This window comes from Urtica dioica, chromosome 10 (genome assembly GCF_054948205.1).
Source record: "Urtica dioica subsp. dioica isolate 48M chromosome 10, U.dioica_male_clone48M_v1_H2, whole genome shotgun sequence".
Classification (NCBI taxonomy): domain Eukaryota; kingdom Viridiplantae; phylum Streptophyta; class Magnoliopsida; order Rosales; family Urticaceae; genus Urtica; species Urtica dioica.
The window spans coordinates 20,646,744-20,673,814 of record NC_142765.1 but is presented as its reverse complement, the minus strand read 5'-3'; the positions used below and the strand labels follow the sequence as shown (position 1 = coordinate 20,673,814).

Sequence of the window (27,071 nt, the reverse complement as noted above, 5' to 3'; positions counted from 1 at the left end):
AAATTCAGTATAAACGAAGTACGTTTAAGAAACAAGGGTCAAGCGGCCATATAGCCCGATAGAACTTAACATTTTGCAAAATAGCCAAAGTTTGCCAAGTCTAAGCAAACTAGCCCAAGTTTTTTAAAAGCCCAAATATGCCCCTCGGCCCAATTATTGAATTCTCTCGATTCTTTTCCTAATTCTCTCGTTCTGTCTGGCGATTTTGAACGATATTCCCCGACTCTGTCTCTCTAGCTCTCGACAAAACCCTAGAAATCACCAGCGTCGCCGTCGTAGCGAATTCTCTCGTCGAAACCCTAGAAATGACCAGCGTCGCCGTCGTCAGTCTTTCTCTCGCACGTCTGCCTTCGCTGCTCTCGATTAGTTCGCGAATCCTGACACCTGTGTGTGCGACGGCCGAGGAAGAAGAGACGTCGTCGTGAGCCGCCTATAATCTTCAATCCATCTCCGGTCTTCAATATTCACCAAACCAAATTAGCTGTAAGTAAATTTCGTTCGTTTTAGTTTTGTAACCCTAGATTAATATTAAAGGATGCTGGATTAAACTTGGATGATTAATCGTGGTCTTAAGCTTGTGTGAGTTTGAAGGTGTTGATTGCGGTTTTTGTAACCCTAGATTAATATTAAAGTAGGCTGGATTAAACTTGGATGATTAATCGTGGCCTTAAGCTTGTGTGAGTTTGAAGGTGTTGATTGCGGTTTTTGTAACCCTAGATTAATATTAAAGTAGGCTGGATTAAACTTGGATGATTAATCGTGGCCTTAAGCTTGTGTGATTTTTGTAGGTGTTGATTGCGGTTTTTGTAACCCTAGATTAATATTAAAGTAGGCTGGATTAAACTTGGATGATTAATCGTGGCCTTAAGCTTGTGTGATTTTTGTAGGTGTTGATTGTATGATTTCTTGCTAGAGATCAAGAACAAATCCTATTAAGGTAACCTGGATTTAGCATGGATTAATATTTTCTTTGGCAACGTTGAAGCAGATAATGAGGCAAACAAGGCAATCAACGGCAAGAAATGAAGAAGCGAGAGCTGCATTGACAAGCCAAGAAGAGGCTACAGAAGTAAGTAATTGTTTGAATCTTTAATAAATAAAATTTTAATCCAGGCTAGTCTAATTTTAATCTGGTCTCTTTTGTGCAGTCGCGCGACCTGAGCGATTTCGTGATTGCGAGAGAAGCATGGAATAGCCAAGCCAAAATAAATACACACACACGACTCGATGGGATTAAAGGAATCCTGTCAAAGCTGAGTGACGAAGAGATCACGTCAGTGAAAAATGGGGTCTTCGGTCACTTGCTAGAGATCGAAAACAGCGCATTTCCGGGGAAGATTGTGCACCAGCTGCTCCTGCGGCAATGCCATGCTGCAAAAACAAATGAGCTGGCATTCAACTTCAACGGACAGATTGCAAAGTTTGGTATAAGGGAGTTCGCAATCTGTTCTGGGCTGCTCTGCAAACACAACGACGATACAGATGACATAGAGGCTACACCACAAGTAACAATCGTCGAGAAGTTCTTCAACAACAAGACTGCATCCGTAAACAGCCTTCTGACGGTGTTCAATTCTTCGTTGAGCGCAACAAGTGAAGAGAAGGTCAAGCTCGCAAATCTGTGTATTCTGTACACACAGATTTTGCCTTGCCAACATTCAGTGAGTTGCGACCCAAAATACTTAGAGCTTGCTGACTATCCCGACAAATTTGCGAATTATCCATGGGGGTTAGAGAGCTTCAAAAAACTCCTCGAGACGATGAAGAAGCATCGAACATTGAAGACGGGAAAGCTCCAAGCATACGATGCTGGTGGTTTTGTTCATGCCCTAGTAGTGTGGGCTTATGAAACAATTCCATTGCTGTTGGAGAGAGGATTCGCAACAAAGTTGCGAACAATGAAGCTGCCCCGAATTTTACGGTGGAACTTCAACCTCGCGCCCAGCTTCTTCAACCTGTCAGAGGAGGTTTTCGACAACCCAGCGGTATGTTTTCATGTTTTTGTTAGAAAATATATGTTTTAATCTAGGATTATATTTAATCTATGATGGATTATGTTGTTAAATGTAGCTATCGCTGGTCGAAATCAAGTGCACGAGGGCTGAATTGAATAAGGAGTACATGGAGCCATTTCTAACCACGATGCAGCCAGCACCCGAAGGACAACAACAGGAGAGTTGCGATGAGGACTCGGTGCATACACCACAACAACAAGCACCGTCAACACCGTCAACACCGATGCCTGCAGTGCGTGAAGATGTCATACTCACTACTATGAAAGCAATGGAGATGAGATTGGAGAAGAGATTGGACAGACTCGACACCAAACTCAATGCACTCCATCAAATGGTACTAAAGATAAAAGACAAAAGTATGGCGGAATCATCAAACGCCGGCATCGCCTCACAATCGCCCCACATCTCTGACTTCGACGATATGAACTACATTGTAAACGACATACAAACTACTGTAAGTAATACTTAAGTTTGTTTATTTGGTATAAATTTCAAATTATGCCTAATAAAGAATGTTAACTAGAACACTAATGTTTCAGTTGAACACCGAGAGGGCTGAAGAGATTCCAACCGACCCACCAACAATGAAGGACACCGAAAGGGTTGCAATCGACCCAGCGACATCAACTATACAGGTTTGAAAACTCGACAAATATTTTTTAGTGTTTGGAACCTGGATTATTAATAGTGAACCCTGGATTAATTTGTTTCAGCTCAACACCGAGATGCTTGAACAGATTCCAATCGACCCGGCAACGGTGAAGGAGAACGAAAGGGCTGACACTGCGGTGGCAGAACAGGTTTCAACCCGGGGCGAGGATGGCATAGGTCAAATGGTTACACTCCAAAAAGGAAATTTGAAGATGAGGGTAATTGTTCATTAATCCTGGATTAATTCTTAGGAAGGCAGGATTAAAAAATATTCAGTCACTGAAAAGAGGATTATTTTGATGTAATTGTTGCAGGTTTTTAAAAAAGCTGCAAGGCGAGAAGCTCCAATCGTCCGCCGGTCACCGCGGAAACGCGAGCAACACAAGGCTGCTGTTATGTGTCTGCCTTATACAACGGAGTTTGGATCCGCGGACCCCGATGTGCAAAAACAAAAAAGGCAAAAGAAGGCTGCTTTGAAGAAGAATGAAGAAAAGCCCGAGAAGCCGGCTGTGGAGACGACGACAGAGCAGCCCGAGAAGCCGGCCGTTGAGACAACAACAGATCAGCCCGAGAAGCCGGCCGTGGAGACGACAACGGAGCAGCCTGTGGAGACGCCTACCCCCGAGGACATGCCAAGCTTCAACCTTAACCTTACTCAATCTATGATAAAAAAATGAAGAAACATGTAATAGGATTAGTCAGTTAATTTCTTTTGAAGTTTAATCCAGAATCGTTAGAGTAATATTTAGGTTATTTTCAGTTCTCTTTCACTGTTTGTATAGTTGAATTGAAGGTTGGATTAGTCAGTTAATTTCTTTTGAAGTTTAATCCAGAATCGTTAGAGTAATATTTGGGTTATTTTCAGTTCTCTATCATTGTTTGTATCATGGCATTGAAGGTTGGATTAGTCAGTTAATTTCATTGTTAAGTATAAATCCAGGCAGGATTAAAATTAATCCTACCTTAAACTCATGAAATTATGAACAAAATTAATCATGTCAATCTATTCCAAATATTCTGAATCAAACTAGAATGTCAAAATTGAAAATGAACAATACCAAAGTCAACATAATTGCAAAAAAATTCAAAAAACCAAAAACCAAAAGAATACACAAATGAAATGAAATGAACCCTAGATCTTCGCACAAGTTCTAGTGTTGTGTCCGGCTTCACCGCATGAACCACAATGCACATGTTTGAATTCATTCGAAGAGCGAATCCTTTTCTTCCGAGGCCTTCCAGGAAGAGTCTTGAGCTTAGGCGGTTTGATAACGGTTGTATCACCCACACGAACCAATGAGGCTTGATTCTCGTTTACAGGATAGACGCATCTGGAGTAAGTCGCCATCAACGTCTCCTTGGTATAATATGAAGACACATAGTTCATCGGGTCGAGCTTTCTCATCCAAAGAGCGGCCACGGCATGTCCGCAAGGAATCTCTTCCAATTGCCAAAACAAGCACGAACAACTTCTGTTCAGGATATCTACAGTAACAGATCGTTGCCCATCAACCACCTCGAATAGCATCAAATGAACTTCATTGACCTAATTCAAGATAAATATGGCATTGTCAGTAAGATTAATCCAGGATGGATTAAAATTAATCCTACATTAAACACATGAAAATATGAATTAAACTACGATGTGAAACAGTTTTAACAGCCTAAACATTCATAAACACTAAAAAAACATACATAAAGACACATACCTTCGTAGACCGAGCTTCATCTTCCTTCTCCAATATGAGCTTATACGCCCAAGAAGTCAACCGAGACTTCATCGATTCAAAAGACAACATACGTCTATAAAACCATTGCTGTAGTTTTTTCCTAAAAGCCAAGACTAGGAAAGCTACCGGCCAGCTCCGATTTTCTCGTAGAACAGCGTTCATGCACTCCGAGATGTTAGTTGTCATGACTTGATATCTTTTCCCCGGGAATTTGGAACGAGCCCACAATTCCGGATTAGCTTCAATCAAATAATCCTTGATTCCCGACTGCTTGTCACTAAGTTTGTCGAAAAAATACTCGTACTCGTCGTGCGTGTATGCCTTGGCAGCCTTGAGAAAAAGTGGCCGAAGTTTACGACGGCGAAACTTCGTCAGCAAGTTACCCCATAAATGCTGAATGCAAACGCCGTAATTCGCATACGGGAAGACTTCCAATGCTCCCTTGGGGATCGACGTCTTCCGATCCGATATCACAACCAAGTTCGCGCGATCGCCGAACACGTTCTTGATATGTTCGAAGAACCAACGCCATGTAGCATCACTCTCCGTATCAACAAGTCCAAACGCTAATGGAAGGATATGGTTATCACCGTCCATCGCAGCCGCTAGCAATAACGTCCCTGCAAATTTCCCTTTCAAAAATGTTCCATCGACGGAGATCATGGGGCGAGTATGCTTCCAAGCTTCAATTGAAGCCCCGATCGCAATAAAGAAGTTCCTAAATTCTCCGGAAGGTTCGATCTCAAAAGTATAATAAGTTCCTAATTCAAGAAAAATATGACACTGTCAGTCAGATTAACTTTAATCTAGCCTGGATTACAATTAATGACAGAAACCAAAAGAGGAAAAGAATACCTTGATTCTTTTCTGCTATCATCTCAGCAACAACCGGAAGAAGTGAGTACGAGGTTGCATGCGAACCTAAAACTTCTTTCAACGCGAGATCCCGACCTTTCCACGCAGTAAAATAAGATATGTTGACTTTGTAATGCGTCCGCATATGATCCACAACATCGTTAGGAACCATATGGCCTGCACGACCATTGTAGAACTCTCTCTTCACACACTCGCTAATAAGTGACGCCGATGCTTGCCGATGCTTTGCTGAAACTACTTCGACAACGCACGTGTGTTCTTTTTGGTACTTTCTAATCACCCATACACCCGAGTCCCCACACACGGACGCACTCAACTTCCAATCGCAAGGTTGTTTGTTGCAAACTATGAAATACCTGCTTTTGCTAGACCGGGAAACTTTGAACTCAAAGTTGTTCTTGATTGATATCATCTTCAAAGAATTCACCAATAGAGTCTTTTCAAGAAAAATACTACCCTCCTTCACATCAAAATTAGACGGCATGTTGTTCAATTCCAGGTTGTCAACAAGATCAACCTCATCCAAATCTGAAACAGCTTGCAAATCATCATCGGAAAGGCCAACGTCGTCAACACATGCGAGAGCTTCGAACAAATCAACTACACAATGAAAAGGTAGATTAACATTAAGAAAACCTTGATTAGTGTTAACGAAATCAAGGAATCCAGGATCATGAACAATATGAACAAAATTAACAAACCAGTCAGAATGAAAGCATTACGAACAGAAGATTAAAAATAGTGAAGGCAAGATTAAATTTAATCCGAGCGAACTATAAAGACAACATGTAAGCTTATGAAGACGGGATTAAATTTAATCCAGGCAGGATTAAATTTAATGAAAACCTGGAAATCCAATTCATGAACGCAGAATACAAAAAAAAAACAAAAACAACTTGAAAAAATTCAATCTAAGAACGAAACTGACCTGTTTTAGCAAAATCTGGTAGAAAAATAGAACTCGTCACCAATGCCATTGAAAAATTCCTGATTAACAGATTGAATACAACAAAAAAATATAAAAATCCACAACAATATAGAAGATAAAAAAAATACAGAGAAAAGGCATGAACGCAAACTGACCTGCTGGATTAATGAAATTCGCCGTCGAAAATCGTTGATGAATTCGCCGACGACTGAGAATCAACGCAAACTCGGAGAAGGAACGCTAAAATCAGATTAATTCGCCGACAACGAGAAAGGATCGCTGAAACTGAAAGAACGATTATGACGAAATGAAAAGAAGATTAAGTTCGAAATGATGAAGTCGCGGGTCGAAATGAAGATTTGATTGAGATCTGGAAGAGAGGAAAGAGTTTGAGCGAAAATTTGAAAGAAAAAATTGGAGTGAATTGGTTTGAGCGAAATTAGAATGAAAAAGAGACGAAAATTTGAAACCGAAGCTTATATATCAAAACTATAAAGGGTGTAATGGTATTTGTACTCTCAATTGGCTATTTTGCCTAACCTAATGAAACTATGGCTATTTTGCAAAAGCCATAGTTTGAATTGGCTAGTTCATGCCATTTTTTCAAGAAACAAACACTTCGGTTTATATGAATAAACAAACTAGGATTCAATTTCTTTCACAACATGAAGGCTAAAACTGCCAATTTCTGGCAGAAATGCACCCACAAATTTTAGCACTAAAAATGCGTTTTCTGAAAAGTTCACGCTGATATATATATATATATATATATATATATATATATATATATTTTGCTGAGAGCCTCCCACCAAAGAAATTTCCAACAACATATATTTAATAAAATTCGGAAACTAAGTTGAATTTTAAAGTCCGGATTTTTAAATTTCACCAAAAATTAAGTCAAATTTCCATTGGCAAACTAGTATTCAGTGAAATCCAATCATTAGCCAATCATAAATAGCCGACATTTTTATCCTTAAAATTGACCATTGCTTACAAAAAAAATGTCCAAGTAATGAGAGCGAACCGAAAATTCAATCGGCATAAAATACGTGGCGCGATCAAGATGACAATAACTTAGTCACCCATGGTATAATCTGAGTTCTACGAGGCCTGCCCTACAATCTATGTTCTCAAATACTAGTTAGCTTCGCTCGAATCGAGTCCAGGTCCAATTCATCCTTGATACTGCACCACAAGACCACAATATCAATCAAGACCGAAGTATAAAACAAAACTAAGAAAACAAATTATCTGGAGATATCAGTTATTCATTGATATAAGCAAAAACAAAAATAGCACTAAACTGGTACCCTTTACTCTCAACCTCAAGATCTCTCTACTATTCTCTTTCCTTCAACTTATCAACTCTCTACTAAACATACTCTCGACTCACATTGAAAGAAAATATCATATAGTTTTATCAAGCTCTTCCTCTTATATTTTTCTCATGAAATGGATTTAAAGCAGAAAAAACACGCGACAAAACATTAGTTGATTAGAGATATGATATTCGAGTAACTCACTTGTATACAATATCTCCGCTCATAACCATCTTTTTGCAAATCCAATCGGGAATACGCCTCTCAAGGAGATCAAGCTGGTCTTCAACAACTTCTGCAAAGAAGGTATAGAAACATTTTTCATCATTCACGAGGTATTTGTAAATAAATCGGACAAACGATGATAGTTGTTAACATTAGAACTTACTTCTCTCAATGACATCCAAACCATTAATAATTATCTTGTACACAAGCTGTTCTTTTGTGATTGCGGCGAAGTTGACAGACTTGAATATCGAGTAAATCAAAGCAACATTGCCAACCAGGCTAGAAGAGCTATTCAGGGACGTTGATTCACCTAGTTTCCCAATATCAATGGGTTTTTCTACCTGATAAGATAAAAATATAAAATAAAATTAAAACAATCGAGTCCTATGTACAGATAGTGTTTGCAGGGTTATAAATTATTGCCACTCGAAAGCTACTTCAGATTCAAATAACTTAAAGGAAAAAAATAACTGAGCCTATAGTTTATCTTCTCGTATGGGTTCAGAAAAAGTTGCTTTAGTTAAGACCCTCGGTGAACTTCTAGAAAATAAACAACCAGATTGTAAAATAATGGAAGCAAGAATGAGCAAACCTCATCTGGTAGTGCTGATGAAAAACTAGGATTACGTCCTTCCTCAGAGACTCCTTTTGTAACTTGAGAGATAGCTCGATCACTGAATTGATCATACTCCGGGTTGTTTCCACTTAAATCAAATCCATGTTCGTCACATTCAGATTGGAAAAAATCAAGAGTCCTTTTCGCGGGCTTGCAACTCTGAGTCGAATCGTGGCCGCTCGTGATTTCGTGAGTTCTGTCGCAACTGGAGACCAATCTCCTTGGTATCGACTGTGAGGGAGTTTCTACCGCAAAACCGTCTCTGTGAGACTCGGACTTGAGAAGTGGGCTTTCACTGAGGGAGAGTTTGTCGTAGTTTTTATGAGATTCAGGCTTTGGAACAATGGGTTCGGAATATGTACTGGCAGAATTCTCTGGCAGAGTAGCTTTTGTATCTTGGTAAATCACGGGGCTATACAAAGATTGTCTGATTGGTGCTGAAACTTCAATCTTCTGTTTTTCATCAATAGAAGAATTCTCAGAGAAGCGTCTTCCAAAATATGGCTCTGGGCTGGCTTTTTCCGAGATCACTGTTTCAGCAGAACGTGGTTGGGATTTTCCATGGAAATCCATGTGCAACTCATCTGGAACAACTGGACTTCTTTGGTTGAAAGGCTCAGGCAAGATCGCCTCTGGAACATCACAAGCCTGTCAACATAAAAAACAAACTTTTAAAAAAAGGAACAAGTTATGTATACTTAAGATCTTCATGCTCTGACAGAAATTTAATTTGTTATGATTACTAATCAAATAATTTATAAGCAGGTGCAAAGCACATAGAAGACCCAATAAAAACGAAACCCAATCCTTGAATTAGAGAGATACGGATCAAAGAAAATCAGCGCATGATATCAATATCCTCCAATTCTTTGAGAAGCGCGATATTTGGTAATTTGTTGAACCAAAAATGTCATTCCAGTTTCTTTACTTGATATATCGAAAAGTACCCAAAAATAAATATAGAAGGGGAAAAAATAGATCGTAGTTTAGAAGTTTGTAATCAACCAAATAGGTTCTTATAGCTTAGACTTGGTCATTTCCCAACTCTGTGTTTTAGGCCATGGGTTAGGCCATACAAATGTATTTCCGGATTAAAAAATATATATATATAAATGTCATGACAAAGATACCTCTGGATGAGTGGTAGAGAATCTATAAAGCCTTGAAGAAAAAAGTTGGCTCAGTGCTACGAAATCAGATACTTCGGAGTGGCCTTCCACAGCATCAGAAAGAATGCTGATCTTCATATCAGGCTTCATGGAAAGAGTCTTTTTGTCGTGTGTCAGAATCTTATCGATTTGTAAGGCTTCTGGGACTATATACTTCAACTGTGCAAGATGCTGATACAAAAACGTTCTGGCCAATAATAATCCCACTTTAATAAACAGAACATAACAAGAAGTGAATTCTCCGTTCAAAACAAGTCCATTACAGTTGAGCTTCAAGAAAACAACATTGATGAAACTATCTTACTCTTCGTTCAAAGAAACTAACGACGGTAATGAGTGGAAAATCTACGGTACCTCTTAGTGAAAACCTCCATTTGGGCTGAAACATTCTCAAAAGTAAGCAACTTTTTACGCAAACCAAGCAACTTAAGTGAGCAATTCATATAATCAAACAACTCTGCTACACTCCTGTATCTGAAAAAAAAAAAAAAAAAGATTCAATCAAGAAGAATACTTTGGAATTGAAAAATCATATGGCATAAAGAAAGATAGCTCACTTTTCAGGAAGTTTATCACGAATATCCAGGGATTTTTTTGGCAAAGGCTCGCTAATCTTCACTGGGGTCTCACAGGCCATCTTGGACTCCAAACCTTTTTCATCAGAAACTCCCGATTTCTCACTCGTGGTGGGAAGAATCTTTTTACATTTGAAATCCAACATAGCTTGGGACAAATCATTTCTCTTCTGTTGATCCATTCTTGAAAAAATAGTATAGATAAAGTGGATATATATAAATATTGAACCTGAAAGTCAAAATTGTAATTCTGAGAATAAATATAATAAAAAATGGTCATACGAGCTAAAATAATTCATGTAAAAGAACATTAATTAGCATAACCTAAATCATAAAGCCTTGGTATTCAATCGTTAAGAAGAAGAAGAAAAAACTGTAAAAAAATAATCATTAATTCGGAAATTAACGATTTTGAGCGAAATTCGTAACCTGGTATGTAGAACGAATCGTTTCTAGTATAATGTGAAGGAGAATCGTTTCTAGTAGAATGTGAAGGAGAACGGAATGGTTGTTCGTTCTTGGGGAGTTTTAGGGTTTCAGTGTTCCAGTTCTGGAGTGATGGGGAAAAAGCTTGCCGTTGGAGATTTTCAAAGCTATTTTCAAATTGGATTCTGAAAAATTGCAACAAGGTCCTCTGCTTAAAGAAATTACATTTTTTTCATCCCTTTGATTTAAGAAAAAATTGTATGAATTAGTCAATCCCAAACTATGACTTTTGCAAAATAGCCATAGTTTCATTTGTTTGGTAAAATAGCCATTTCTCAAAAACACGTTAGGAATATGCGATTAAATTTAGTTCTATTATGTCCGACACATCCTGGCTCTTCCAGAAGATCTGCATCTCCATCGCCCGCTGGGGCTACGCCGTCTTCGCCGCCGATCTCCTCGGCCACGGCCGCTCCGACGGAATCCGCGGCTACCTCGGCGACATGGACGCCGTCGCCGCCGCGTCGCTCTCCTTCTTCCTCGAAACTCGCCGGAGCGCTGATTACGCCTCTCTACCGGCCTTCCTCTTCGGCGAGTCCATGGGAGGCCTCGCCACCATGTGGCGCCCAAGAAGCAGCTCAGCCACGGCGGAGAAGCCGTGCCGGACCGCCACGTGCAGGGCCGTGTCGCGTGCGTCAGCATCGCGGGCCCGCAACATCGCCCCGCTGTCCTCCACGTCATCGCTCGCCGCCAAGATGAGCCCGACCATCTCGGCTTCGCCGGTCCTCGCCGCCGCTTGCAGAGGCGTTTCGCCGCCGGAGTTGGGCGTGGTTACAAGCTTCGGGCAGTGACCGATGACCTCAGATCCACGTTTCGGTTCTGCTTCAGATCTGTTGGATTTCCAGATTGTCATTAAATTTAATCCTGCATCGATTAATTTTAATCCAGCCATCATAAACCTTACATTCTGTCTTTATAGTTCGTTGGGATTAAATTTAATCCAACCTAGATTAAGTTGGCTAGTTTGCTTATAGTTGACAAACTATGGCTATTTTGCAAAAGCTTAAGTTCTATTTGGCTATATAGCCGCTTCACCCTTGATTTAACTAGTTTTCGTCCCTATGATTTAACTAGTTTTCGTGACGGTGTCTCTCCGGTGGAGGAGCCACTAGCATCTTAATTTCTTAAGGTTACTAAAAAATAAATTTTTGAAGGAAATGTGAGAGAAATGAATTTTACTGTGAATTTTTTAAGCAAATCTGAGAGAAATGAATTTTTGAAGGAAATGTGAGAGAAAATCCAAAAATATTTATTGTGTTCGAGGGAAATTTAACAAATATTTTTAGGAGAATAGAAGCGAGAGAATGAAAATAGAGACAAAAGGACTTGTTGTTACATCAAATCTTAATGTTTTGATCATCACTATGTTATTCAAGTAAAATGAAAGGCGGGCTAACTATTTAGTCCATATTAAACTTCTCTTTTAAATTAATAGCTTAATTATAAGTTTAATTGGGTAAATAGCCCAAACTCAAACCCAACAATACAATATACCAATTATGCCATTCTAAAAACGTCTTCATCGTCCTCAACCCTAACAACTCCGTCAAATCGAAATTTGCAACTCTAAAGCTCCGATATCGTCTCTCTCGACCTTAGAGGACTTGAACGGCATCGAGATTGACTCCGACATCACCGAATTCGGTTATGTCGTTGTACGAAAGCTCGAAACTCTAAGCTTCACGGATTTCTTACTCCGAACCCACGCCGAGCTCGACAGGACTCTCTAGAGCGAAGTCGAGTCCTTTTTCGCCGCCGAGAAGTCCAAATTCCTGATCCTTGTCAGGGACAGAGCAACGATTAGATTAACTAACGCGGAGTTAATCCGATTAACATTCACAGTTAATTGGATTAACTATCACAGTTAGTATCGCAGAACTGGACTTACAACCTTCGAACGGCCGGATCGGCGCAACTACGAGACTCGCCGATGTTCGAAATCATTTTTGAAAAAGTTCATCACAGTTAATCAGATTAACTGTAATTAACTGTCGCGCCAAAATGGACTTGCAGAAGTGAACGAGTCAGGGAACACAATACATCCATGGCGGCTCCGCCTCGGATGCTCTCCATCAGCGCCGAGCACGATCGGAGACGATACTAGGTCGTCCCTCTCTCCCTCCTCTTCATCCTCGCCGAAACCCTAGCCGAGACCAGAGAGCTTCTCGCCAGAATTCGCCGAAAAAGAATCAGCAAATTCCTCTCTCGATCTCATTGGAGAAGAAGAACCAGATCCGCCTTCCTCAGCCCTCCCTCCTCCGTCAGATCGGGTTCGTCGAGGAAGATCTACATCGGAAACGTTCAGGCGGACACAGACGTGGTGAGATTTAGGGACTTATTCGTTAAAAATGATATGTTGATTGTGAAGATCTGTTCACGTGGGGATTGGAGAAAAATATGTTGATTTGGAGAAAAGACATTATTAAGATTCTGATTAATGTTGGCTATTTACCTAAATAAATTAATAGTTTGATTATTATTTTAAAGGTACCCATTTAAGTAGCTATTATGTTATAAATCTCTAAAATGAAACCGCACAACTTTGATCATACTCATATATTATTATATTTTTGCTCAAGTTTTATTTTCATTAGATTTTTCTCAATCTAAACAACAACTAGAAATTTCAATAGACTCTTATGTTTTTTTCTTCAAATTCCATGAATTCTAAACATAACCATTTAATTTGAGGCTAATCACATCTCAATCTAATTTCTGACCTTGAACAATAAAAAAAAACGTAGGGTCTTAAAATATTATTGAAAATATTTATTATTAAAATAAATTATTTAACTCGGAGTTCCAATCACTGCGAAATAAAACATAAACTATTAAGGAAAGGGTAAATAAAACATAAACGGTAAAACAAGGAAAAAAAATTATAAAAACGAGAAATTCTCATAATAAGAATTAAATTTTTATGAATTTTTTTTAAAATGAAGTGAAAATTGCTTCTATTAGCCCTTTTTCGTACTTGGTCGCAAAAATAGAAAATTTAAGCTTTTGTTACAAAAATAGTCTTTTTAAATTGTAAATCAACATTTTTCCTGATGTCTAAAGTTTTTTTAAACTAAAATTTTTAATTTATAAAAAAAAATTATATTCATTAAGAAAAATAATTGTATTGTTTAAAAATTACTATTTTTTGAAAGGATTGACAATATCCGCTATTTTGGAAATGTTACACTTTAAAACGTTATTTTTGTAATTTCTCCTACAATAAATAAATTCAAGATGGGCCTACAAGGGAGAGGTTTTGGACATGAGCCCAAGTTGCCTTACATACTAGCAGGCCTAGGCATGGAAATACTCTTGCAACAGCTCTCTGCATTATCTTGGCCAACCTCAAATATGTATCCCGATTAATTTAGTCGTGTTAAATTGCAGTAATGATTTAATAATATTTTACCATCGTTGTATTTCGCATATTAGCTATATTCAGGGTGGAATATTTGAACGGTAACAATAGTTCAATAAGCTAATTAAAATGTATTGAAGTCTCAAAGAATGAACCAGTTAAAGGTATTGCAAATAAGATTTGACTAAACTCGCGGTACTCAATCTTAAGTTATAAGATGCTTATAAAAGAAGTAAAAAAAAAACAAAAAAGGTTTACAAGAATTACGGAGATTGGAAGAAGAACAAACGCATATTTAGTTTCTCTCTTAACTCTCTTTCATTATTTTCTTATATTACTTTAGCACTCTCCATTATTTGGTTGACCTGATAACATTAATGTGTTATTTGCAAATTGTCTGTAAAGTCAAAATCGCTTTCAAGGGGTTGAGTATTGTCAATCAACTTCATTACCAAACTGATCTTAGACCATTTAATGGAAAAGGAATCAAAACAACTTTATATAGGAATTTAGTGTGTTTGTTTGTTATTGTTTTAAAGTTTCTAAGATACTCGAACGATATTATTTTAGATCAGAGCATGGACAACTCGGACTATAATGCACCCGGAACCTTCGCCGAGAACCAGACGTACATTCACAACATACAATCATAAAGCGAGGCCGATTGAGACTCGACGTTCCATTTCTTTAAATAATTTTGAGGCATGCAGTTGTTTTAGCGTAAAAAAATTAAGAATATACGCGTATAATGTGAAAAAAAAATTAATAACAATAATAATAATTTAAAATGTTTATAAATTCACACATTATAAATTTGTATTAATTGATTTTGAGGTGGAATTCTACCAAACTTAACATGGTATCATAATTTAAATTAGTTCATTCAACATAAGTCTTAGGGATGTTAAAAAAAAAAAAAAAAAAAAAAAATAGAACCACACATAGTGTTCTAAGTTTCTTAGGAAAAAGGACTCAGCACAATATAGAAGAATCCCTTATATTAGGTACTTGACTAAATATTTAAGAGCAAGGTTGTGGTACTATTACGCAAGGATAAAATAGTAAATCAGGAACATAATCGCACATCGATCTCATTTGATTAATCATGTCGTACATGCCGGGTGGAAACAAAATGACGAATGGTTTTGAATCAAGCATGTTGTGCTACACGAGTTATTAGAGTGTGAATTTTTTTGTAATGAAAGAAAGAGACATAATGAAGACATACCTCGGTTGAGAGCCCCTGGGTTCGAACCTCGTGGCTGCAAAAATACATGCTCCTTTACAGGTGGAAAATTTATCATCTTTCAGTTTAATTCCCATACGTAAATCATGTAATATGGACCAATAGTATCACATGCCTTTGCACTGTTAATATATCATATAATCTTTGTCAATAGTGTCACTTCTAAAAAAAATATTTAGTGTAAGGAAAAAAAGTCAAATATAATCATTGCGTTATTTCATCAACAAAAAGGGTCATGCCGTTTCATTTAATGATATGATGATCTAGATCATCTTCAACCAAGAAGTGAGAGACGAGGCGAAACAATATGTGGAGAAGTCACGAGAAGCAAGGATTCGAGAAGTTCTTGATATCATATGAATGCGGAGCTTGTTTGATGGCTTTGTGGGGCCAATATATATTATTAGGATGCATCGGATCCAAGCTCCCATGTGGCTTGAGCATTAGTGTGTGGCTCAACAACTTGGATGTGTTATAGTTAATAAGGCTCTTGCATAACTACATTTAACATGTAAGGAATAATGTTGTGGTACATATATATAGTGATAGATTTATATGGGGTTCAGGGGTCACATGACCCCGTCAATTTTTTCAAAAATATTTTTGGCTCTTTTCTGAAGTATCTTAATAATTTTCAAATTAGTCCCATTTGAGTTTTTTTTCTCAATTACCCTCCTGATTTTTTTTTTCAAATTTATCCTTGTGACAAACTTTTCTAGATCCGTCATTGCATATATACCATTATACAATAGTAAAATAGCAATCCAACCTTTGAACAAATGAAACAATATCAAATCAATAATACATAAATTGAAAACATAATAAGATTAGGAGTATGAAATTAAACATGATATCTTAATAATTAATTGAATACTATTTACATCAGAGATTTTTCTAAGAAAGTGTATCTATCATTTCGATTTTTCCAATTTTAATTCTCTCTATATGAGAGAGAGAGAGAGAGAGAGAGAGAGAGAGAAAAAAAAGAAGGGGGTATGCGTTGCTTGTGCCTTGTACGCATAAAAAAAAAAAAAAAAAAAAAAGCTAGGAGTAGTTATGCTACATAATTTGCACATTTTTTTTTTCTTAAAATGCTTGAAACTAACTCTTGTGAAGTTTCTTGTGTCATGAACTCAATTATAAAAAAATATATAAAAGATTTTTATCATTAAATTTAAAAAATCAGTCAATGTAAGTAATTGTTATAAGTATATATCTTAGATTCTATATATCTGATTACATGACGAAGGAATAAAATACTAAAAAAAAGAAGTATATTCTTTGCCATTTTTTGGTATTTCTCTAAATACACAGAGCTCCAGTATCCCTGAAGCGGAGGGCAAAGTGGCATGATTAATGGCCTACGTGGCACTGTTGTAGCATCGGTTACCATTCCAACGGCTAATCAGTTGACATGTGCCCAAAATATCGTATTATATTTCATAATCATCTATATCTGTCAGGAAAAATAAAAAAGCTATCTATTTCCTTGCGTTTTTCTTTAGAACGTTTCAAAGATTCACAGGTAAAAGAAAAGGACATCGGCCAAGATGTGAAGCATTTACCATTTATTTGTCATGTTAATAAATTTGTGCACGAGATGTACAATAGATTTTGGGGTAATTGCCTTTGATAGTTATTTTTTTTCTTTTTAATCTAAAAATAGTATGTTCAAAGTTTTTACTACTAAATGTTGTTTGAATTATAAATAATCTTTTTTTTTTTAATGTTTACAGTCTTTTTCTCTTAAAGTTGTTTGTTGTTTTCAACTCCATTTAACTTTATTTGTTTACAATTTTATGTATAAGAAGGCTAATTCTTTTTTATTGTTTGAGAAATTGTTATTTTTTAAAGAATTTTAATTAGCCACTAAAATATTATACTAAAAGAATTATTTTTGTAATTTTCGCATTGATTTTTAATGGCGATATTACACATAAAGAAACTATTTTTCATTAAACAGTTATCGCCCATTAAATTTAGAAGAAGCTGTATAAAATAGTCAAATAGTTACCCTCAATCAAATTTATCACCCAATTATTCAAATATTAAAGAAATAGCTTAATGCGTCTTGTTTGCTTAATTTTTAGATGTTTGGTTATAATTTTAACATAAGAGATTTAAATAGGTTACACGCTTAACTCCCCATTCGAGATGGGCCAGTGAGTAGAGGAAGCCTGCGAAGAGAGAAAGATAGAGACGCAACCAAAAGGTAAGAAAGAGTAAAAAAAAAGCAAGCTTGATCAAGTCAAGTGAGTGATGACTCAGCCCATGAGAAGAGGAAGATACATGAGGCGAGTGGGCGAGCTGGATAAACACCGCTTATCTACACGTCATCCATGTTTTTAGGATCGCATTTTTAAGTTACTTCTTTTGTTCTACAAATAGCACACAATAATACAGTGAAGGCACGTTACTTTTTGCTAAATTTCTCTCACATGTTATTCGTATTGTAATACACAAATTCTCTCAATAAAATCATCTCTTTTGCTTGTTCGTGTTTCTCTATTTTTAATCGCTTGTCTTTGAATATGAATACTTACGACGTGAATTCGAGACCCATTTTAGAAATATTAAATCTATCTCTCGTGACTGATTTGATCTTAGATTTTCCGACTTCAACACGAATGACTTAAAGTAACAAGCACATGTAGGCCGAGCGTGGACAAAATTTAAGGCAAAATTGTTTCTAAATGTAACAAATCTAGTAAAGGCAATATTGAAGTTGACAAGTGATGGAGAAGATTGTTGATGAGTTGAATGTGTCTTTGATAGTGTCCTCTTTTCTTTTCTCTTTTAGTATGCCCATATTTTTTTTTGTGATTTCATCATACCGATTTCTCGTGGTGAGGAGCAATACCCGACTTTATTTGTTCTCTGACGGTTAATTTGTGATAATTGTCGAGCACATGATCTCATTTGCTTGCTTGGTGTGATAACTCTCGGGCACATGCCTTCGGTCTAGGGATGGCAATTTGACCCGTTACCCGTGTTCCGGCCCGTTACCCGATTTATTCGGGTCGGGTAATACCCGTTCTGTTTGGGTAAACGGGTAATACCCGTTAAAGTTTTAACGGGTCCGGGTCCGGGTACGGGTAACGGAATAGTCATCCCGTACCCGGTTACCCGGGACCCGACCCGTTAACTTTTAAATATTTAAAAAGATAATAAACTTTTATATGTTGTAATGAAGATGATCAATTTGCAATGAAGACTTCTTTTGTATTTTTTATTTATTTATTTTGAATTTTAATGTTCTTTATATTGTAGTAGCACTTTGATATTTTTCACCTAAATTTTATTATTTTTAAACTTTATATTGTTGATGGATTTTTATTTTATAAACGGGTAAGTGGGTCTACCCGACCCGCTACCCTTTTTTTAAACCGGGTAAACGGGTAACGGATCCAATATTTTTAACCCGCTTACCCGGCGGGTATCCCCGTTACCCGGCCCGTCTCAAAATCCGGGTAAACGGGTCCGGGTAACGAGTAAAAAATTATAGCGGGTACGGGTAACGGAATAGGTGTACTCGGCTTTACCCGTACCCGTTGCCATCCCTACTTCGGTCAGCTCATAAATGTCAAGCTGCGTGGCTTTGAGTGATTAATTCTTTTAAATTAGTGGTCACATTCTTTTCTTATTTTTACTAGTTTTAATTGGACAACCTTTCTTTTATATTTTTTTTATCAGATACTTTTCTTTTATCTAGGGTTTTTCTTGAAAGAGATTTTGTCATTACCTTATGAGCTGATCGTTTTTCTAATTTTTCGAGTCCATATACCTGCTTGGGTAATCGGTTGGAACTTTCAAATATTTTGTTAGTTACAAATAAGATGGTTTTTCTTAATCAGAAAATTAGTTTAGCTTACACATATTTTGAAGAATATGAAACGTCAATGTTTCAAACTTATCTTTTTAGAATGTTCTGAGTAATTGTAGATTAAAAGTCACCGCTTACAAAATATCAGTTAAATGCGTATCTAAAAATATCTGGATGATGTTAAAAGATGTAATAGTAGTTTTAATTTGTAATTTATTAATTTTATAGGGTACATGGATATTCAGTCAACAGTTGTACTCATGTAATTATAAAAATTTTAAAAGGCAATTTTATTAATTAACTGTAGATTTAACAGTAAAATGAGTATACGTAAATATATATAGTGTCTCTTTCTTTATATATATATATATATATATATATATATATATATATATATATAATATGCCATTATATATACATGATTACCCTGCTTTCTAACGGCATTTATTACCTCTAAAAATAATTCATGCTTTACGATGATATCATACACTATATTCTACTGCAAATACGCCGTCAACAGTATATGATCAAATATCTGCAGGCTCTCTTTACATAACAAAGTTAATTTATTTCTATTGAGTTTTATGTATCATTTATATTTAAAATGATCATTCTTTTTTGCCATGTTAAAGTTTTTCTCAAATTTATACCATGTTATCAATCTATGCACATATATACATATAACATATAACATAAAATATAATTATGTATATATTGTCTCCGTGAAAAAAAATGCTCGAAAGTTGAAAAATAATAGGAGAGCAAAACTCAGAGAGCGCGTAAAAGTCTAGCTCCAATGTGCCCTAATAAGTTCTCAGGACACGTGTCCGGTAAACCCAGTTTGAAAACTGCGACTTAACTTCAACGTCACTTGCCTCCAACTTACTCATAACTAGCCACGTGTAAAAATCAGGAACATAGAAAATAATACCAATCGGTTTGTTTTTGTAAATGTGTCGCTTTTGCTCTGTTTCATGGAAAGTAAAATACACTTTTTTATAACTAACTAGGCCACCTAAATTCAAAGATGGGCATTGTAGCAAAATAACCACTTTGAAACTATAAAATTTGTTTTTAGCCTATGTTTCATAACTTTTAGGGAAATAGCCAACGTGCTTAGGTCTCAATAATTAATAGACTAATTTGCCCTTTTACTTAATCAAATGGAAATAATGAATATAATTATATTAAATAATAGGCAATAATAATATAAAATAACAGACAATTTCAAAATTGTTATACGTGACGCGTTAATCTAGAACGGCTCACCAAGATTGACGTTACTGTTGGGAACCTGTCAACACAGATAATAAACGTAAATTACTGAAAATTATCTCATGTTCCACATTTAAGTAATTTGAATGGAAATAAATGGAAATAACTGTAAATAAATCATCTGTAAACAACACAGTCTGTACTATTTTTTATAAAACCAGATCTGAGATATGGGTTAAAAAAAAACCCAGATCTGGTTTCGAGGAGAGAGAAAGAGAGATGCAGCGGGTGGAGTCGCGCATCTGGCAGGCGGAGGAGAACCGCACGGCGCTGCTGCGGGTCCACCGGCAGCGGCGCGCCTCCCTCGGGGAGCGGTCGTCCCAGACGCTCCTGCGCAAGGCCGTCCGCGAGACCAAGTACAAGGAGCGCGTGCGCGCCGCCATCCACCAGAAGCGCGCCGCCGCCGACAAGAACACTACAACAAATACAACATTTACCGACGATTTTTTTCGTCGCTAAAAACCCCATAATCGTCGCTAAATCTCTTTAGCGACGATTTTAGCGACGATAATAATCGTCGCTAAATGTGCGTGCCTAAATATATTTAACGGCGATTTTTTCGTCGCTAAATAATTACCGACGATATTAGCGACGATAAAGTCGTCCCTAAATGTCGTGACGAGAAATTTTTTTCCATTTTGAAACAGGAAATTAGCGACGACTTTGTCGTCGCTAATTCACGCGCGAAAATTTCCCGCGTGAATTAGCGACGACAAAATCGTCGCTAATTTCGTCCCTAATTATTTCGTCCCTAATTTTTTTTTTTTTTTTTCGTCGTTAATTATTTTTTTTTTTATGAAATTCTAAAATGAAAAATCAAATAAAAACTAAATTATATTATCCAAATCAAGAAATAAAAACTAAATTATATTATCCAAATCAAGAAATAAAAACTACTCGCGACGTTTGTTTTGTCGTCCCGCCGCTCGTTTTCCTCCTCCTCGACGTGAAACGCTCTTTTGCTGGCGCTGAAGTTCTGCAGGCTGCGGCGTCGGAGTAGACTGACTTGGTCCGCCGGGCGTCGTCTGCTGGCTGGCGTCGGGAGTCCTCTGATGGCCGCCCGTCGGAGTGTGGACGTCGCCTGTCGGAGTCTGCTGGCTGGCGTCGGGAGTCCTCTGCTGGCCGCCCGTCGGAGTGTGCTGGCTGTGGGATGACGGAGCCTGCTGCGAACTCTGCGAAAATTGGGACATGAACGAGCTAAGGTTGAGGCCGGGCACCTGACTCTGTATTGTCTCGGCTAACGCGGCGAGGGTCGATGTCAACACCTCCTGCGAGACATATCCTGGTTACGACGTCCCAGCCTCCGAACCGTAGACTTCGGCGACTTCAGCCGCCATCCGTGCTCCCTGTGGCACCAAACGTCCGACGCCGGTCAAGTGATCAGCCCGCGAACCCATAATATCGCGGATCGCCTGCTGCTCTAGGACGGAAATATCGACGTCCGCTCCTTGTTGCTCAGCCTCCGCTCACAACGTGTTGAACCTAGCGACCAGTCGATCCTGATATAATTAACTAGTTAGTATCTATTAATCGAAAAATAAGAAAAATAAATGTAAACTTACATAACGTGCGGAGGCTTCAGGAGTCAGCTACTCGGACTTGTCAGACTGATGTTGGCGCTTGTAGTTCGCAAACAAGCTCTCGAAAGCGCATGTCTCGGCGCTCTTCTGCATGTAAACAAAACTTCAAGTGTTAGATAATTTTAACGATTTGATGTATCATATAAACATAAAACTTACATTCTTCATGCGGTGGGTCGAGAACCCAATCGTCCCCTGTCGAGTCTTCGTCTTCTTCTTCGCGCGATTCGCCTTGTTCTTCGCTTGAATGGCCTGTAATATAAGTAACCGTACATGTAAAGAACAAATCGTTTAATAAAAGGGTAAACACATATTTAACGTAAATGATTTGATTACCTTAAATTCATCGCTCGTATATCGTTGTATCAGCGTCTCCCATTCGGTGTCGAGCTTAACGGTTCTCGGTTTCAGCGACCGCGCCACCTGTACGCTGCTCTTGCAGTCGATGTCGAACCATGACCGCAAGGTATGCCTCCAATCGCGAAGACGAGTCTTCGCGTCTCGAATGATTGCCGCATCGACAATCGCCTTCTTCTTCCCGGTTGCATCACCATCGACTCGAATGTCGTACTTGTCTCGAATCGCTGCTCGGATCTCGGCCTCCTTCGCCGGCCCCACGTTCGCATTCGTCCACCTTGGGACCGTAGGCGAGATCTTGTCTCGGACGACCAACGGAGCGGCGACGGCGTCAGCGGCGGAGCGGCGGCGGAGCTGCAGACAGGAGAAACTGTGAGGAGAGAGAGAGATGTGAGGAGAGAGAAGTGAGGAGAGAGAGACTTACCGGGGCGTCGACTGCGTCGGGGCGGCACACGGCGGAGGAGGCGCACGGCGGAGGAGGCACACGGCGGAGGAGAGAGAGAGAGAGAGAAGTGAGGATTTTAGGGTTTGGGAGCGAATGTGGGGTCTCGGTCGCGATCAGGTATTTAAAGACATTTAGCGACGATTTAATCGTCGCTAAATGTCTTTAAATTTCGTAGCTAAATCAACTTAAATTTTCAGTTCTTCAACCAGGAATTTAGCGACGATTTTCTCGTCGCTAATTGATTTTTACACATTTAGCGACGATAAAATCGTCGCTAAATCATTTCATTTAAATTATTTTGGGGGGATTTTTCCCTCTTTGAATTTCGTTAAAATTCGATATTAATTCGAAACTATTAGCGACGATAATACCGTCGCTAATTGTTTCCCCGCGAACTTAGCGACGAATATAAATAATTAGCGACGATTAATTCGTCGCTAATTATTTTTGCCGCCAAACTTTAGAAGTTTTGGCACCAAATAATTAGCGACGGCTTTATCATCGCTAAAAGGGTGATTAGCGACGACAAATTAGCGACGATAAAGTCGTCGCTAATACTTCTGTCGCTAAATGTCATATTTCTAGTAGTGGAAGCGCCTCGCCCTCCTCGACGCCGACCGCCGCCGCGCCCGCGTCCTCCGCGTCGCCAAGTCCGTCTCCTCCCAGAGGTACCTCGACGCCCGCCGCTTGCGAGAGAGAGATTTCAAATCGTGTGTGTGTGAGAGAGAGAGAGAGAGAGAGAGAGAGAGAGAGAGAGATTTCAGCAATAACTACTTCCTATAAAATATATTGAAGGATAATTAAAAAACTACCTTAAAATATTGAAGGATAAAAAAGTAAAATATATTTTGCCACCTAATACGTTTGGCTATTTCCCTAAAAAACTCCAAACATAGGCTAGATCTCAAACCCAACATTATAGGTGGCCTAGTTGCTTATAAAACTCTTCAAAGTTTGGGATTTAGTTCAAATTTGGAGAGTTTTAAAAAAATAGTCAATTATATTATGTGACACTAAAAGTAATGGATTAAAATTTCTTATTTATCTTTAAATAAATATAATTTTTTTTATTCATCACTTTCTTTAATTCGCCATTTTCTCACTCTTACTTTTTTTCAAACATTTTTTTTTTGCATCAAAACTTCAAAAATCCATATCTATCTCATACGAACTCGAAATTGAGTGATTCCAAATACTACAGATTCGTGGCGCCGAGATCTTCAAAAATAGATGTATTGTGTTTGATGAAAAATCATGTTTAATGCATCATGTTTACGTTTCCATTTATTTCCATATTATTTTCGAAAAATTTTAAGCTATTTCCATGTGTAAGGCAGTGACGTGATTTTCTACATCTATGGCATTAAAAAATTTTCATCAAACACAATGGATCTATTTTTGAAGATCTCGGCGTCACGAATCCGTATGATTTTGAATCACTCAATTTCGAGTTCATATGAGATAGATATGGTTTTTTGAAGTTTTTATGAAAAAAAATATGTAGGAAAAAAAAAATAGGAGATAGAAAGTGACGAATTTGTTAATAGATAAAGGCGAATCAGACTTCTTTTTTGGCTTATCAGTCCATTTGACTATATTCCTAAAGTTTGACAAACATGAGCTAAAACAAAAAAAGTTGGTTTGCTTTTGACCATATTTCTAGAACGCCCTAAAATATATACTCAAATTAATTTTTTAGTCTGTTTATATTTACATATATAGCTAAATATTATCGAATTACATCTAAATGAGAAGAGTAATATATAATCAATGCAATTTTTTTTTTTTAGTTCTCATTCATATTCTTAATATAATTAAAGTTTTAACATAGCATGTCCCTCAGGATATGATTTTTTTTGTGTTTGTTCATCTTCGACCGAAATACAACGTTTAGATTATATATCGTTTGGACTTTGTACCTCTGATTCCATATAAAGTATCATGAGAGGTTCTATCAAAAAATCAATTGAAAACAAACAATTGTTAATTAGCTCATCATTCACTTAAATAAATATTATTTCAATCATGTTAAGATTTTTTTTTAATCATTGTGATCATGAAATTTAACACATAACCGTTAATTTGTTATAATGAAACAAATATCTTCTAACATCTCTCATTTCAAATATATGGGGGAATTCACTTTCTCTGCAGCGGTTACAAAAAATAAAAATAAAAATATAAAAAAAAAACAAAAAAAATTGCATGTTTTGATGCAATCGTCTCCGGCCACTGATTCCTCCGGTTTCGCATTGCAGTTTGTCTCTCTATTTTTTTCATTTATCATATTCTTTTCAAATAACCGTTCCCACTACTATGTTAAATTTGGAATAACATAACGGTTAGAAGGATGATTCTTTTCCTACTGTAAGCATAAATCATAATATACAATTCAAATCCCTAATAATTATATCAAACATAATAGTCAAGATCTTAGAATCAGATATTTTCACAGACAATAAAGGATCAAGAGAACACACCTTGATCCATGACGAGAGCGTGACGGCGGCGGCGGAAGCGGTTAATCATCGGGATTGATTTCTCTCTCTTGACCCATTTAGGTTTTGATAGCTTTCTTTTGATGGCTCAGTAAAACTACGTTATGAGTTGAGAGAGGACCAATCCCTATGGTTAGCTTTAAATAGACCCATCATCAGGGTATAAAGGGAAGTTACCTTTTATTTATTAACCAATAGAATTTATCTTATTTATTATTAAACTAATGGGTATTAATACACTTGGGCCATAATTGTTCACACTACAAACCCACGTTGTGGGCTTCAAAACTATGGGTCCAACATTCTCCCACTTGGCCCATGTGTCGTTATATACCCCACAGTTTAAGAATAAAACATAATTGCGCGTAGTATAAGATAAATCAATCATTATATCGGTTACATCATAAAGTCATTATCAAACATGAGAACTAATAAGGATCATAGCGGTTGTACGTCTTCCCTTCCATGTATCACAATACTAGATTCACACTCAATAAGACACATAATAAGGTATTCATTAACGGTCCGACAATGATGTCTTTGCCAGAGACAAAATCTTGTTTTTTGTTCACATAATGCATACGTATATATATTAATCATTAAATCATAAGAAAACAAGATCCATAAACTTCATTTCAGAAACAAAATAAACGAGCTCAAAGTGTCAATCACATAAACATAAAACATAAAAATAACATCAACGATGACATCAAAAGATCCCTATTCTTTCGACATGATCTGTAAATGCCTTTGGGGGCAATCCTTTCGTTAATGGATCTGCTATCATAAGCTTTGTGCTAATATGCTCGATTGACACCCTTTGTTTCTGAACTTTTTCTTTAACGGCAAAGTATTTTATCTCCATATGCTTAGCACCCTTCGAATACTTGTCGTTCTTAGAAAAGAAGACTGCTGGAGAATTATCACAATAAATTTTCAGCGGCTTAGCGATAGTGTCGACAATTCCAAGCCCCAAAATAAAGTTCCACAGCCAAAATCCATGAACCGTAGCCTCAAAGCATGCTACGAACTCAGCTTCCATAGTGGATGCAGTAATGATAGTCTGCTTCGCACTCGTCCATGAAATCGCTCCTTCGGCTAAAAGGAATATATAGCCAAAAGTGGACTTTCTGGAATCCACGCATCCGGCATAATCTGAATCTGAATATCATATCACATCGAGGTGATCAGATCTTTTATAAGTGAGCATACGATCTTTCGTTCCTTGCAGATACCTCAGTACTTTCTTTGCAGCTTTGAAATGATCTATTCTTGGATTACTTTGATACATGCCCAGTATTCCAACAGCAAAATTGATGTCTGACCTGGTACAAGTCTGTGCGTACATCAAGCTTCTAACAATAGACGCATAAGGATTTTGTTCCATTTGTTTGCGTTCCAATTTATTCTTTGGACATTGATTGAGACTAAATTTATCTCCCTTCTGAATTGGAACAACACCTGCTGAGCATTTGACCATTTTGAATCTCTAAAGAACTTTATTATGTATGCTTTCTGAGACAATCCCAACCATGCTTGTGATCTATCACGAGATATCTTTATTCTGATCACATAGGATGCCTCACCCGTATCTTTCATTTCAAAGTTCTTAGAGAGAAACTTATTGGTTTGACGTAATAAACCAAGATCATTAGTTGCAAGCAAGATGTCGTCAACATACAAAACCAGAATTATAAACTTACTCTCACTGATCTTCAGATATATACATCGGTCAACGATGTTTTCTTTAAATCCAAAAGATGTAACGGTATCGTTGAACTTGAGATACCATTGTCGGGAAGCTTGTTTAAGTCCATATATTGACTTCTTCAATTTACATACCATATGTTCCTTTCCATCAACCTCAAAACCTTCAGGCTGATCCATGAACAC

At 37.4% G+C, this 27,071-nt stretch overlaps 4 protein-coding genes across 4 annotated transcripts; 2 read left to right on the top strand and 2 right to left on the bottom strand.

Annotated features, from left to right (window-relative positions):
- Positions 1–430: 430 nt before the first annotated feature.
- On the top strand, positions 431–2,041 carry LOC149383889 (uncharacterized). The gene is made up of 4 exons (XM_089627937.1): positions 431–483; positions 989–1,069; positions 1,149–1,985; positions 2,030–2,041. Exons 2-4 carry the CDS (start codon positions 992–994, stop codon positions 2,039–2,041), a joined length of 927 nt encoding a protein of 308 aa, XP_089484063.1. The 5' UTR covers positions 431–483; positions 989–991.
- Positions 2,042–2,053: 12 nt separating this feature from the next.
- Positions 2,054–3,601, top strand: LOC149383888 (uncharacterized). The gene is made up of 4 exons (XM_089629460.1): positions 2,054–2,469; positions 2,555–2,650; positions 2,729–2,884; positions 2,981–3,601. The coding sequence occupies exons 1-4, from the start codon at positions 2,122–2,124 to the stop codon at positions 3,341–3,343; spliced, it is 963 nt and encodes a 320-aa protein (XP_089485586.1). The 5' UTR covers positions 2,054–2,121; the 3' UTR covers positions 3,344–3,601.
- Positions 3,602–3,798: 197 nt separating this feature from the next.
- LOC149383887 (uncharacterized) lies at positions 3,799–5,059 on the bottom strand. The gene is made up of 3 exons (XM_089627936.1): positions 4,376–5,059; positions 4,328–4,330; positions 3,799–4,212 (listed from the first exon to the last, which is right to left on the bottom strand). The coding sequence occupies exons 1-3, from the start codon at positions 5,057–5,059 to the stop codon at positions 3,799–3,801; spliced, it is 1,101 nt and encodes a 366-aa protein (XP_089484062.1).
- A 2,023-nt stretch (positions 5,060–7,082) lies between these two features.
- Positions 7,083–10,759, bottom strand: LOC149383886 (CDT1-like protein a, chloroplastic). The gene is made up of 8 exons (XM_089628261.1): positions 10,540–10,759; positions 10,093–10,339; positions 9,890–10,009; positions 9,497–9,722; positions 8,343–9,014; positions 7,911–8,091; positions 7,727–7,817; positions 7,083–7,388 (listed from the first exon to the last, which is right to left on the bottom strand). The coding sequence occupies exons 2-8, from the start codon at positions 10,290–10,292 to the stop codon at positions 7,334–7,336; spliced, it is 1,545 nt and encodes a 514-aa protein (XP_089484387.1). The 5' UTR covers positions 10,293–10,339; positions 10,540–10,759; the 3' UTR covers positions 7,083–7,333.
- Positions 10,760–27,071: the final 16,312 nt, after the last annotated feature.

Excerpts from the sequence above, each read along its gene's own strand:
- LOC149383889 (XM_089627937.1), top strand. The coding sequence starts at position 992 with ATGAGGCAAACAAGGCAATCAACGGCAAGAAATGAAGAAGCGAGAGCT. Across the intron at positions 1,070-1,148 it reads GCCAAGAAGAGGCTACAGAA|TCGCGCGACCTGAGCGATTT; the intron begins GTAAGTAATTGT and ends TCTTTTGTGCAG.
- LOC149383888 (XM_089629460.1), top strand. The coding sequence starts at position 2,122 with ATGGAGCCATTTCTAACCACGATGCAGCCAGCACCCGAAGGACAACAA. Across the intron at positions 2,470-2,554 it reads TAAACGACATACAAACTACT|TTGAACACCGAGAGGGCTGA; the intron begins GTAAGTAATACT and ends CTAATGTTTCAG. Across the intron at positions 2,651-2,728 it reads CAGCGACATCAACTATACAG|CTCAACACCGAGATGCTTGA; the intron begins GTTTGAAAACTC and ends AATTTGTTTCAG.
- LOC149383887 (XM_089627936.1), bottom strand. The coding sequence starts at position 5,059 with ATGATCTCCGTCGATGGAACATTTTTGAAAGGGAAATTTGCAGGGACG.
- LOC149383886 (XM_089628261.1), bottom strand. The coding sequence starts at position 10,292 with ATGGATCAACAGAAGAGAAATGATTTGTCCCAAGCTATGTTGGATTTC. Across the intron at positions 9,723-9,889 it reads ATGGAGGTTTTCACTAAGAG|AACGTTTTTGTATCAGCATC; the intron begins GTACCGTAGATT and ends ATTATTGGCCAG. Across the intron at positions 8,092-8,342 it reads CATCAGCACTACCAGATGAG|GTAGAAAAACCCATTGATAT; the intron begins GTTTGCTCATTC and ends TTATCTTATCAG.